This window comes from Lissotriton vulgaris, chromosome 6 (genome assembly GCF_964263255.1).
Source record: "Lissotriton vulgaris chromosome 6, aLisVul1.2, whole genome shotgun sequence".
Classification (NCBI taxonomy): domain Eukaryota; kingdom Metazoa; phylum Chordata; class Amphibia; order Caudata; family Salamandridae; genus Lissotriton; species Lissotriton vulgaris.
This window is the reverse complement of record NC_141694.1, coordinates 1,020,515,342-1,020,529,003: the sequence shown is the minus strand read 5'-3', so window position 1 is coordinate 1,020,529,003 and position 13,662 is coordinate 1,020,515,342. Positions and strand designations below refer to the sequence as shown.

At 43.3% G+C, this 13,662-nt stretch overlaps 1 protein-coding gene across 3 annotated transcripts in view; it reads left to right on the top strand.

Moving 5' to 3' along the window:
- LYST (lysosomal trafficking regulator) overlaps nucleotides 1-13,662 on the top strand; it is a 4,348,576-nt gene that overhangs the window by 3,008,797 nt on the left and 1,326,117 nt on the right. For all 3 annotated transcript variants that reach the window (XM_086927077.1, XM_086927076.1, XM_086927078.1), the window contains one exon: nucleotides 1,527-1,771. In XM_086927077.1, the coding sequence (XP_086783203.1) occupies nucleotides 1,527-1,771 (245 nt within the window). The remainder of the gene's footprint in view (nucleotides 1-1,526; nucleotides 1,772-13,662) is intronic.

Sequence of the window (13,662 nt, the reverse complement as noted above, 5' to 3'; positions counted from 1 at the left end):
ATAATTACACTGAAATTATGAAAATGTCACACATGGCAATCTGAAACATTGGCAGCTATGTTCAGTGAAGCCATCATTTAGCTGGATAAGTCGTAATGACCAGTGCCCAGTATCTGTCCTTAAGATGGATTCTTGATCACGTGCAATGTATAGCAATGAAACTAAGTATTACATGGACATTCGGCTCATGCAGATGTGCCCTCGATTGTAAGATAATGCAGTCTGGCTTAGGGCTCTAAGGACTGTTGTAGGGGTGAATTACATATAGTACATGCAGTTTACATGGGCATGGCACACAGTGTATGTGACATGTCTTGTTTTTAGAATGGTTTGCACCATTTCACTCAACCTGCAATGGCAGTCTGCATGCATTTGGTGTGTGGGTCCCCGAGGGTGCCATAATACATACCATTGACTGGGGACTTACAGGGGTGCTGGATTCCTTGCCAATTTGGGTAACAATTGCACATTTGTCTTTCTTTAAGGGAAAGAGCACTGTCACTGGGGCTGATTAGCAGGGACCCAGTGCACTGCCAATCAACAAGATCAGTGCCAGTCACAAAATGGTGGGGGTGACCATGTCAAAAAGGGGCACTTTCCTGCATTGGATAGTTATTGGCAACAAAATAAAAGATTCCACTTGTTTTGCTGTTGCACTACGTTCACAACCTGATGTCATTCTTGTCCTGCTGCTTCGGCGGTGCAGAAAAAAGGATGGGCAGCTGACATTGTCAATGGTGGTTGTGCAATGTAGTCCTAGTGACACCACATGACATCACTTTTAGTGCCAGAAGGAAGCTGACGCCCCCTACCGACGAGGGAGCACTATGGGGAAAGTTTTTCAAGTCAGTCTGGTGCAGGTATATAGATTATCCACAATAATTATTGTTACTGAAGTTAATTAACTTTTTCATCTGCCCCAGCACTACCCTAACCCAGCATGTCCCCCATCTCCAACTGAACCTCATGCTGAAATCTTCTGTCTACTCTGAGAAGGTGAAAAATGACAGCGTTTTTTCCCCGCCAAATTGTGCTCTCTATTTGCGTTTTCTGAGATTTCAATTAATGATCCTCTGGAATGGATTAAGTCTGTGCCTGCTCTACTCTAAGAGGTGTGATGATTTATGACGTCTGCCGATCCGGGTTTCAGCGAATTCTTTTACAGAATATTACCATATGATGAGAGTTCAGAAACAAGTCTAGGTTTGCTGGTGTACATCTCCCAAACTTGTGATTGATCCTCTTTGGCAGATGAGCTTATTCCTCAAAACTCTTACTGTCTACTGTTAGGCTACCTTTCAGTAGAAAACATATCTGTGGTAAGAGGTATCCATTAGAACTTTATGTCACGTTACGTTAATTACCTTGTTTTCTGATGGATATCTTTTTGCACATGCTTTTTCACTCTCTTTTTTTTCTCTCGCTGAGAATTATTTGCTCTTCACAGATGTGTTTTCCTAGTTAAATGGTTGCTTAGCTCTGTCTGTTTCCTCTAACTCTTTTTTTTTGTCTTCAAATTATTGTAGGTCCGTGATGCACTGTATCAAGATATCCTTGTCAATGATCTTCCTAATCTTTTGGAGTATGGAAATCTAGCTGCCTTAACACAGCTGTGGTGTACTGGACAGATCACTAATTTTGAATACCTGACTCATTTGAACAAACATTCTGGTCGTTCTTTCAATGATCTCATGCAGTATCCAGTATTTCCATTCATTCTTGCTGATTACACCAGTGAATCACTTGACATGAGTAATCCAGCAGTATTCAGGTAATTTGAAATTTGAGTAATAGGTAAATGAAGTCTCATTAACAAGGAAGTACTGCCTCGTTAATAGATGTCTATTGTAATAGTTTATTATTCTCATGAGTGTTACAGATCTGCTTGGGTCTTGTGTGGTGTTCGTAATTATAAATGGCTAACTGTATGTCCATATATATATATATATATATATATATATATATATATATATATCACTGAAAAAACAGAGGTTTCACACATGTTATAGTTAGGAATTAGCATTTAAAAAACCTTGCAAATTCACTGAAAAAAACATAGGTTTCACACACGTTATAGTTAGGAATTAGCATTTAAAAAACCTTGCAAATTCACTGAAAAAACCATAGGGTTCACACATGTTATAGTTAGCTGGACATTTCTCTCATATAAAACTATTGAAATTCCCTGGTTATAGTTAGTTCAGCTAACTATAACTTGCGCGCCCGCAATGCACTGCTGATGACGTCACATATTACATCACTCAGGACATGTTCAGTGACATCACTCATGACATCACTCATGACATCATGCAGTGGATGTGTGTCTTTCTGAAAAATATATATTTTATATAGATGTATATCTAAAGGTCGATGGAAGAATAAATGGGTAAGTAAGTGTCTAAATGGATGACTTTTTTGTAAAATTGATTCTACAACTGACTTAAGTGTATTTTAGTGAATACATGTATTAATGAGTAATGTTTAAATATGTAAATATCTGTATCAGTGTCTCACTTTGTGTATAAGTGGCTGCATGGGTTGGTGAGTAGATACATGAGTGTGTAAATGGCTTATTAGTTAGTTTTTTGAGTATCAGTATGAGTGTCTGTATGGTTTGGTGGGGGATATTTCTTATTGTATAGATGCATGAATGACTGTCTCACTGTTTGTATGTGTTTTGAAGACCGCATGTGTCCAAGACTATATGGGTGGATGAGTATGTGTATGGGTGTGTTAGTGAGTGAATGACTGTCCCAATAGTGTCTTTATAAGTCAGTACATATGTTTTAAACTAGTATATGTGAGTATTGATGTATATAAGTGATTATATATGAGAGGGAGAGATTGGAAGAGTTCCTTTATAAATAAGTATGTATTTCTATAAGTGATTGTGAGTGGATGGTGTATGTAGAAGTTGGAATTACTGAATAGGTTGTTGAAACTGGTCTTGGTATTTCCATTTTTTTTTAAATGTTATATTCTATTTTTGAATGTATATATCAAAGGTTATATTAGGGTGAGAGGAGGTCTGCCACAAGGATGATGTCATCAGTGATGTCATTTGAGATGTCATCAGTGATTTCATGAGTGATGTCACTGACCATGTCATGAGTGATGTAATATGTGATGTCATCAGCAGTGCATTGCGGGCGCGCGAGTTATAGTTAGCTGAACTAACTATAACCTGGGAATTTCAATGGTTTTGTATGAGAGAAATGTCCAGCTAACTATAACATGTGTGAAACCTATGGTTTTTTCAGTGAATTTGCAAGGTTTTTTAAATGCTAATTCCTAACTATAACGTGTGTGAAACCTCTGGTTTTTTCAGTGAATTTGCAAGGTTTTTTAAATGCTAATTCCTAACTATAACGTGTGTGAAACCTATGTTTTTTTCAGTTAATTTGTACATTTTTTTAAATGCTAATACCTCACTATAACATATTTAAAACCTATGTTTTTTTAGTGAATTTCAAACGTTTTGTAAAAGATAATGTTTAAATGTTCTAATTATTACATTTCTTTCTTTTTATACTAATTTTTCTTTTTTATAATAAATATTTACATATTATTTTTCCCTTATTTATATTTCACATTTTATAGTAAAATAATTATAAAACTAAGTACAAAAATAATTTTTTCAATTTTTTTTTATTTGCAAGCTTTATATTTTTTTTTTGGTATCATCACAAGGTCCGCGCACCGTAATCGCACCCTAAGAGCTCCGTCGAAAGTTTTCTGAAGTTCAAAAACATAATATCTACGTATTTAATGTAAATTTTAAAGGTAGACAATATCTGGTATAATGAAGAAAATGGGTTTTTTAAACTTTTAGGAACAGTATATTACTTTTTAAAGTAATCACAAATCTCGAGATAGTACGTCGCACTTGCACGCACCGTGAGAGCCCCGTGCGCGCAACGTAAGACCTACGTGCGTTTACCCCCGAAAGTTTTAAACACTTGAAAACGTTATATCTACGTATTTATTGTACAATGTAAAGATACACATTATCTGGGATAATGATGAAAATGTTTTTTTTTTCAAAACCGTTATGTAGAAAATGTTTTTATTTTTATTTTAAGGACCGTATATTACTTTTTTAAAGCAATTACGAATCTCGCGAGGGTACGTACTGTGTAAACGCACCGTAAATGCATCGTAAGCGATACGTAAGCGCACATAAGCGCTACGTAAGCGCACTGTAAGATTACGTCAAACCACGTGACTTTAAAACAAGACATTCTGTTGGTTTATAATACTTCCTACTCCAATTATTGAAAGACCCCTCCCAAGTTAATCATTCTTCTTTGACTTTCACAGAAGAACCATCTTTTTTCTTCAGCTCCTGGGCTTTAGATAAAGAATTTCAAATGGCTGAACTTCCAGAACAATCTGATCATTCTTCATCTGAAGAATTTGTAGAAGAAGACCCACGGCCAACAAAAAAAAAAAGAATCCATTGTTTGGAAATTTTTTACCTTCCCTGAAGGTCTAAAAAAGTTAACGCCCCACTAGTCACATGCAAAATATGTGAGACTGTTTTATCTAGGGGAAATGCCAACAAAAAATATTCATTTGGCACATTTAGCATGGAACGCCATGGTAAAAACATCCACCCCAACAATTGGGCAAGAGCAGTTGTGCGTAGATCGGAGGAAAAGCAGGACTCTGCTCCAAGCACTTCAAGGGCACCACCACCACCAATACCATCAAACATGATTCCTAATATACAGCCAGAATTTAGGAATTTAATGATTCCTTGCATGCATTGCAACCAACTAATTTCTTCTGGACAAGAGTCCATAGAAGTCATTCTAGAAAAGAACAGGAGGCACAACTGCTCCAAATAATTTTTTTTTCCATTTTTTATAGTTCTTTGTTCAAGTTGAACAATTGTTTTGTTTAAAAAGTTCATTTTTTCTTGGTTTTTTAAGCAAACCAAAAACAAAAAAACCCAGTTATTTTTAGAACTACCTCTACTGGTCAAAAAAAGAACTATATTTCTATGTTTGTATGTAAAAGTTTGTCAAAGTGAATGTCTAGTGCAAAACTATAAGGATGTGGTACAGCTGAGGTACCGGATTTTTAGGAACCCGGTGGTGCCAGGGGGTAACACCCGAAGACCTCTGAGTTCTCCCTGTTTGGGACCACAGAAACCAAGAGTCTTCTAGGTGAAGTCAAAGATCGAGTTTTATTGGCTGCAACCAAGTAACGAGCGTCCTAGAAGCACAACAGCACGAGTTGCGTGTTCTCAGGAGACTGTTCGTTTTTACAGAACCAGCCTTCTCCTTTTATACATAATATTACACTTCAGGCAAGAATTCCTTGTTTTATGATGCAACCATAGACCTATTTGTACAATAAAGAAAGAGCGAAGTCATGCTGCCTAACCCACAATTTCGTGTGTCCAGTTTGTGATAGATGATCCAGCCTGGCCCAGAACTACCATCAGATATCGATGAAACCCCAATAAAGTCGGGCACCTCCTCATCGTAAAACTAGCCATAAACAAGAAAACAGGGACAGGTGTGTGTATGATAAAACAGGGTTTGTATGTAGTGAATGGTTTATGGCATGTTGCGCCTTGATGTTATCTCACTCGGCCACTGGGCGAGGGACTGCCCAAACAGGTTTGGCTGGAGGCAGTGGAGTCAGCTCGGCCAGGTCATGAAGAAGTCAGTGAAAGGTGGACGTGTCCTTTGGATCAAACTCGGCTTTAATCAATTGACTATATGAGGGCAAGCCATAAGATGGATGCCGTTCACAAAATGGAGTCCGAGGGTTCGGGACAAGAACAGTGATTTAAGGGTGATAGCATCACTCGATCGTGACGCAAATACACAGGCACAATGTCCTGATCATTACCGGTCTATTGATACCAAATTCGTCGTGGTATGATGATATTTTCAGCATGAGTGTTTTAGGCCTTGGTACACCATTATGACAGGGTCCGGAATTTTGAGAACCACACAGCATGAATCTATAGGGTGTTTACCTATAGTATACTGTAGTAATTCCAAAGCACTAAAATGTAACATATGTAGATAAATATGTTACAACTCTATACTTCAATTTGCACTATTAGTGAAAGTGCATGGATGAATTTATATGTATTAAGGGCAGTTTTATAATCCCCTTATGTGTCTTTTACACAACCGTTGCATCACATTTGTAATGCAGTGGTGGTACAAAAGATGCGCCATTAAGTATGGTTTTTAAAATCTGATGTACTTGGAAGGTGCATCATATTGTAAAACCATGCACCAAAAGGAGGCTTTCCTGCATACATGGAGAATGTTCTGGTGCAGGAACACCTCCTAAAAGTGAATAAGTGAAATGTATAATATTTCATTCAGTCACTTTTGGACTTATGCTACGTCAAAATCCTACACCTGTTTGAAACAGAAAGCAAAGGGGAGTAAGCGAAAGTGAGCGCAAAAGGGAAGGGGTGTGAGAAACAGACAGGAGGAAGTGGAGTGGGGTAAGAGGAGTGACGGTGAGTGAAGGGCAGTGACAGTTAAGAAATGGATAAGAGGGTGAGGGAAGTGGAATGAGGGAGAAGAAAAAAAATTAACACAGAGTGAAAGTGAGTGAGGGAGAGAGGAGGAGTGGTAGAAAGAGAGAGGAAAGGAGATTAAGTGTAAGGGAGAGAGGGGGAGAGAGAGAGAGAGAGCAGAGTGAAAGTGAGTGAGGGAGAGAGGAGGAGTGGTAGAAAGAGAGAGGAAAGGAGATTAAGTGTAAGGGAGAGAGGGGGAGAGAGAGAGAGAGAGCGAGAGCAAGGGACTGAGAAAGAGTGAGACAGTTATTCTGTCACAATAAGAGACTGATGAGAAAGTATTTTTTTATTTGTCATACTTACCTTCTAAGAAATGAAAAGTTAATAAAATATTTTTATAAATATAATATCTGTGAAAGACATGAAAAAAATGAATTATAATATATACAATATATATTTCACAATACAAGAGAGAAGGAAAGAGATTAAGAGTCAGGAAAGGGAACTAAGGGATATAGTAGGAGTGAAGGAAACAGAAAGGGAAAGAGAGGAAGAATGAGGGATAGAGAGAGAGAGAGAGAGAGAAAGAGAGGGAGAGCGCCAGATTTTGCCGCCATCTGTACGCACCAGGAGGAACTTACATTTACATCAGGGCTCCTGCAGCGCGGGACGTGCGCGGGCGAAGCCCGGGCCAAGGGCGGGCCCATCTGTGCCTGTCTTAGCCAGGAAGAGGCTGGGCTGGGCCCCCCCTCTTGGTTCTGGTGGACGTGCCCAGACTTTCGTTGGAGCTTTTTAAAAATGTACTGTTGTGAACAATATTTTTGTCAGCTAAGGACTCTGGAACAACCATTGTACTGTGGTTATTTTGTTGCAATTTATACCTTTGTGATTTCCCGAGTACTGGGTAAAGACTGAATTCTGGGTTTTCTCGTTGCAGTACATATAACTTAGCACTTGTTGCACCGAGATTTATACACGGTTATGCGGAAGAGGAAGGCTCAAGATGAGAGTGGAGAGGGCACTGAGGGAGGGCCAAAGTGAAACATCAGGAAAAAAGCAAAAAAGGCACGTAAGGCTATCACTAACAATTGTGTCATTGACCGGAGGTACATTTGTGAAGAGAGAGACACACAAGGAGAGAGAGAAAGAGAGAGAGAATGAGAGACTGTGAGGGTATAAAGGAAGGGGAGTGAGGGAGTGACAGAAGGGGAGTAAGTGAAGGTGAATGAGGGATGATGTTAATGATAGAGACTAAGGGGTGAGTGAGAAGACACTAAGCAATACAGCAACACAAGGGTAGTGATAGAAGAAAATAGGAAACAGAAATGAGAGACAGACAGGGGAAAGAGGGAGTTGGACAAGGTGAGTGAGGATGAAGAGAGAGTACTGATAGTGACAGAAAGACTGTAAAAGTGAATGAAGTGCAGTAATGAGAATGAGAAAAGGAGACTAAGATGAGTAAAGGAAGGGGAGTAAGAGAGACATTAAAGAATGGGAAAGAGAGAAAGACAAGTACGAGTATTAAGTATTTTCTGTTTCTCATACTTACCTTATAAATAATGACAATTTAATTGAATATTTTTATATAAATATAGTATCTGTGAAAGACAAGAAAACATTGAATTATAATATATATTTCATAATACAAAAGTAAGTAGAAGTGAAAAAAACAAAGAGAAAGAAAGAAAGGGTGAGGGAGAAACACAGAGGGAGAGAGTGAGAGAGTAACCGAGAGAGAACGAGTGACTGACAGGAAATGAAGTGGTTAGACTGAGTGAGACATAGGGAGAGAGTAAGAGAAAAATGGAGTGAAAGGAGTGAGACAATAAAGGAATGAGAGTTATGAAAAAAGATTCAGGTACGGGGAATAAGGGAAGACGATAGACGGATAGAGTGAGCAAAAGAGTATGAGAGTGAGGGAATGGGTGCAGCAGAAATAGAATGAGAGTGATGCAGAAGAAAGAGAACATGAAATGGAGGAAGAGGACTCAGATTGAATGAAGGGGAGTGACAGTGAGGGAAGGGATATAAAGATGAGGGAAGGGGAGTGATGGAAAACAAGCATATTGAGAAAGGAAAAAGAAGTAAGTGAGAGACAGAAGGATTTATGGAAAGAGAGAAAAGAAAAGAAAGACTGGTGGAGAGAGAGGGAGACAGTAAAAGAGAGAAACAGAGGAAGAGTGACGGACTGTGAGGAACTAAATCAGTTATAGTGAGTGACACAGAGGAACAGACTTACAGATGGATGGAAGAAAGGGGAGTGAATGAAAGGGAGTGATGAAGTGAAAGAAGTGAATGATGTGAAGAGTAAGGGGGCAGTGAAAAGACACTGATCGATACAGCAAGACAAAGGGTAGTGATGGATGAAGATAAAAAAACAAGTGAGGGACAGACAGGGGAATGAGAGAGTTGGACAAGATGAGTGAGGGTGTAGGAAGAGTACTAATGGTGAAAGTAGTGTAAAGGTGAATGAAGGGGAGTAAGTAGAATGAGGGAAGAAAAGTAAGATGAGGAAAGGTAAAGGAGTAAGAGAGAAACTAAAGAAAGGATAGAGAGAAAGAGAAGTAAAAAAGTGTTGAAAAAGTTATTTTTTGATTGTCGTACTTACCTTCTAAATATAATATCTGTGGAAGAGAATAAACAATTGAGTTATAATATATATTTCACAATACAAAATACAAAATAACTTGTACAATATGTTATGTTTTATTTTGCTGTTCTCAGAATATATTGAATTTCACTAAAAACAGTGAGTTCAATACTACTCATCATATGACAGCGGGCAAAAAAAAACTCAATCAAAAAGATTGTGTTTAAAAAATCCATACGTTTCAATAAATAATGTAAAAATTAGAAAAAAACATGTCTTAAATGTTTTCTTCCAAACAATAATTCCTTACGTAAATAACAACAATCACAAACTAATAAAACATTAATACTTCTTTTTTATACTCTCAAAGTAAAGTTGTGTAGAAACATATATCTGAAAGAGACACGTTAGTAATAGATTCCTTACCTTAGAATATCCCCAGGCGTCAGACTGGATCCGGAATTTTTTTGCGTAGCAGTACCCTTGCGCGTCGGTAGGCGTCATCTGCGGCTCCGCGTCCGTCGTCGGCGTCATGAGGGCCCGTGATGACGTCGTCGGAGTACTTAGACGCCGCCTCCGCGTGCTGACGTCAGTTCTTCTTTTTTCCGCGCCAGCAGCGCAGATCCGGAAACAGTGGTACCTTAGTCACTTTTTGACTAAATCTTTTTTGATGTTTTGATCATCCTTTTTCGAGTCTTCGACTTCGATCGGTGCCGATAGGGATGCCTGGTTTCAAGCCCTGTGAAGATTGCGACCGACTAATGTCGGTCACGGATCCTCACCGTCGGTGTCTCCACTGCCTCGGCGTCGACCACGACGACAAGACCTGCCTCGACTGCCGGGCCCTTACTTCGAAAGGTAGACGGTAGCGGTCCCGTAAGCGACTCGAACTCCGGCAATCGGCCCCGCGCCGAGAGAGGTCCCGGTCTGGACGGAGGTCGAGGGACCGGTCGCGGGAACAGAGCCATCATAGCTCCGGGAGTTGACATCACTCCTCAGGGTCGAAGTCGTCAGGTAAGCACAAGAAGTCGAAGAGACGTCATCGCTCTTCCGACGCCCCCCGACGCGGCCGGGGGTTCAGGTGGCACCGCCCACGCGGCTCCGTCGGAGTCGCAGGAGTCGCGTTCGGCCTCATACCCTCCGGTCCCTGGGCCTAACGCGACGCCGGGGGAGATAGAGTGGTTCCTCATGGCCATGAGGTCCCTCTCTCCCCCGACCGGTTCCGCGGCGCATTCGGGCCCAGCGGTCCCGTCTAGAGGTCCTAGCAGGTCGGAGGCTTCGGCCCGACGCCGTCGGGGGCTTCGGCCCGACGCCGTCGGGGGCTTCGGCCCGACGCCGTCGGGGGCTTCGGCCCGACGCCGTCGGGGCTTCGGCCCGACGCCGCTGGATCCGGGTCGTCACCGGTGGACTTAACGACCTCCCCGGCGCCGACCCCACAGGTGTCACTACTGGCGCCGTCCTCGGCCGGCGCCGTCCCCGACGCCTCCCTCAACCCGGTTCCGGCGCCGGAACGGCGCCACTCGGGGCCGATTCAGACGCCGTTCGGTGAGTTCACTTTCCATGAACCGGCCCCATCCTTTGCTGACCCTGAGTACCAGGTGATGGGTGATGAGTAGGATTGGGAGGGGTCTAAGGACCCTCTGGCACGTGAGCTTGCCCGCCCTTATGCAGACGAGCAGCTCAGATTGGCGGAACTGAGCTTAGCTCTGGCGGGCAGGGCCACAGAAAATGATGTTCTTTCTGAACTCCAACACAACCAGGCACTGCACCACCTTCCGTTTCCTGGCTAGCTCTGCGCTTTATATCCTGCTCGACATGTGCACAGAGCAGCAGGATGGAAAGCCTGATTGCCAGTGGCACAAGCACTATCGATCTAGTTACATTGTTATGTTTAAGCTACTTCTAAAAGTGCACGATACCTGGAGATTTCTTGGTGCTGGCTCTGCTGAACATGATCAGAAAATTACTAATTACAGGAAAAACACGTTTTCAATGTTTCTTTGAAAGATAACAGGTTGTGCAGCGATTTAATGTGGATGTGTAGATGGTTCTATGCTTTGGCTGTATGAGGAAAATATCTCCTAGGCAATCAGGATAATTTATACAAATTCAATAACCATCATAATATAAGGAGAAATACAAAGAGAGAAGAACATGTACGAAATATATTTTACTTTAATGCTTATTTGTTTAAAAACTCATATGTATTAAAAATTACACAGTACATTAGTATTTATAATGACAGCATATACATAAACACGAAAAAGTGGCAATGTCTTAAAATTTTCGGCACGTGTTTCGGAGTAATCAACGCCTTCCTCAGGAGTAGCCACACAATTATTTTTTTAATTTGAAGATGAGACAATACTCTAAACTTAAGGCAAGAACCTAATATATAATTGACGTGATAATAGATCTGATAGTTCTGTTGTTCTGTGTTACTATGCTGCGAGGACCGACACTATGACCAGATACGGGTGACGCCTTCCTTTGTGATCTCATAAAAACAATATAACCGGATTCTGATAGCGATCCGTATATCCAAACCTACGTTTATGAATCGGGACTGACAGCCGTAGTGCCCATAACTGTCAGAGCAAACCTTGACTGGGGACTATTCTGTGTGCCACGATTGTTTGCCCTCCCTGTCACTTTTGAGTGACATGCCAAAACATGAGCGGCGCCCCCCTTTTATCATGCGAATGGGCGGTAATGACAAACTGCTCAGCTATGGGGCGACACTAAGTCAGCTGCATAACTTGGAATCAGGCAGGACGGCACCCCTCGCCTAGCGAGCCCAGACCACGGCACCTACGGGAGGGTAGGGGGTTTGAAGCCGTCTTAGCCCAGTGACCCTTACGCGCCTGCCTCGCACCCTCCTATCACTACATTTTCTCCTGGTGAGGTCGTGTAACGTGTACAGACTAGTTCCCCCGAGAAGCTTTTGTTGCTGGCAGAAGGTGCTACAGACGTGAGGTCAATGTGGCAGCTGTTGCCAATCACCCCTTCCAGGCCTGATAGAAGTACCGTCTGTGTCTGCTAAGCGCTGTCTGGTAGAGTGCAACTCTTCTATCGAACCCGGACTGAAAGAAGAAGCGCTTGTGACTGTCATCGCGGCCAGGATTACCACTCTGAAAAGGACTGCATGGGACGGCCACTTTTACAATCTCTATTTACCTGGAATAATTACTCCCTGAACGTCCATCTAAAAAGCCCTGCTTGCACCCCCGGGGCCACCTTTCTTTGAAGCACCTACTGGGACCCCCCTCGGGGATGAAGGGGAGCCTGGGACATCTGAGTCTGTGACTGCCAGGGTCGCCTCTCAGTGGAGCAGCGTCTCCCCCCCCCCCCCCCCCTCCCCCCTGCACTGCCAGGTTCGCATCTGTGGGGCCCTGCTTTGGACACCCGACTCCCTCTGCCAGGTTCATCTCAGTGAAGAGCTGCCAGTGGGACGCCTCTTCCTGTCAGGGTCACCTCTACGTGAAGCAGCGCTTGTGACACCCCTCTGGTAACGCGCTGAATGGGAGAAGCGCAGCTCGAGGCTCCACTCTCTCAGAATCACTGCTAGGGTCACGACTCTCTGGAGCCCCGCCTGCTGCACCTCTCTCTACCACTCCAAACCACCTATCTGTGAACAAGGTGCTGTTGACGCTCTATAGCGCACTGAAGAGGAGTCGTGCACCAGGGGATGCCACTCTGGCACATACTGCCTGGGTCACCACTCTGGTAGGCACTGCACTGGATACCCCGCTAGCACTGCATGGAGTTACATCTCCGTGAAGCACTGCACGGGACAGCCCTCGCCACTCCTGCAGGATCACCTTCTGTGAAGCACTGCAGGAGACAGCCCTCTCCACCACTGCAGTCACCTCTCTGTGAAGCACTGCACGGGACAGCCCTCTCCACCACTGCAGTCACCTCTCTGTGAAGCACTGCACTGGACAGCCCTCTCCACCACCTCTTCGTGAAGCACTGGACCAGACAGCCCTCTCCACCACTGCAGGATCACCTTCTGTGAAGCACTGCAGGAGACAGCCCTCTCCACCACTGCAGAGTCACCTCTCTGTGAAGCACTGCACGGGATAGCCCTCTCCACCACCCCAAGCACCTCTCCGTGAAGCACTGCACGAGACAGCCCTCTCCACCACTGCAGGGTCACCTCGGAAGCACTGCACAGGACAGTCCTCACCACCACAGCAGAGTCACCTCTCCGTAAAGCACTGCACGAGACAGCCCTCTCTACTACTACAGTCACCTCTCCTTGAAGCACTGCACGAGACAACCCTCTCTACCACTGCAGTCACCTCTCCTTGAAGCACTGCACGAGACAGCCCTCTCCACCACTGCCTTCACCTCTCTGCTGGGGACAGCACAGCCTGTCAAGGGATAAAACCCAAGACATCCTTCTGCCCACCTGACTGCCGAGCCCTTTTGCGATATCACCTGCAGTACCCCCTCTCCCAGACACCGGACATGAGGAGTGCCGAGCACCATCCAGGGGAGCCTGCACACATCTGGAGTTCATGGACAGCGCCTGAGGCCCGCACTGTTTCCAGTTGCCTTCTGTTTTCGTTTT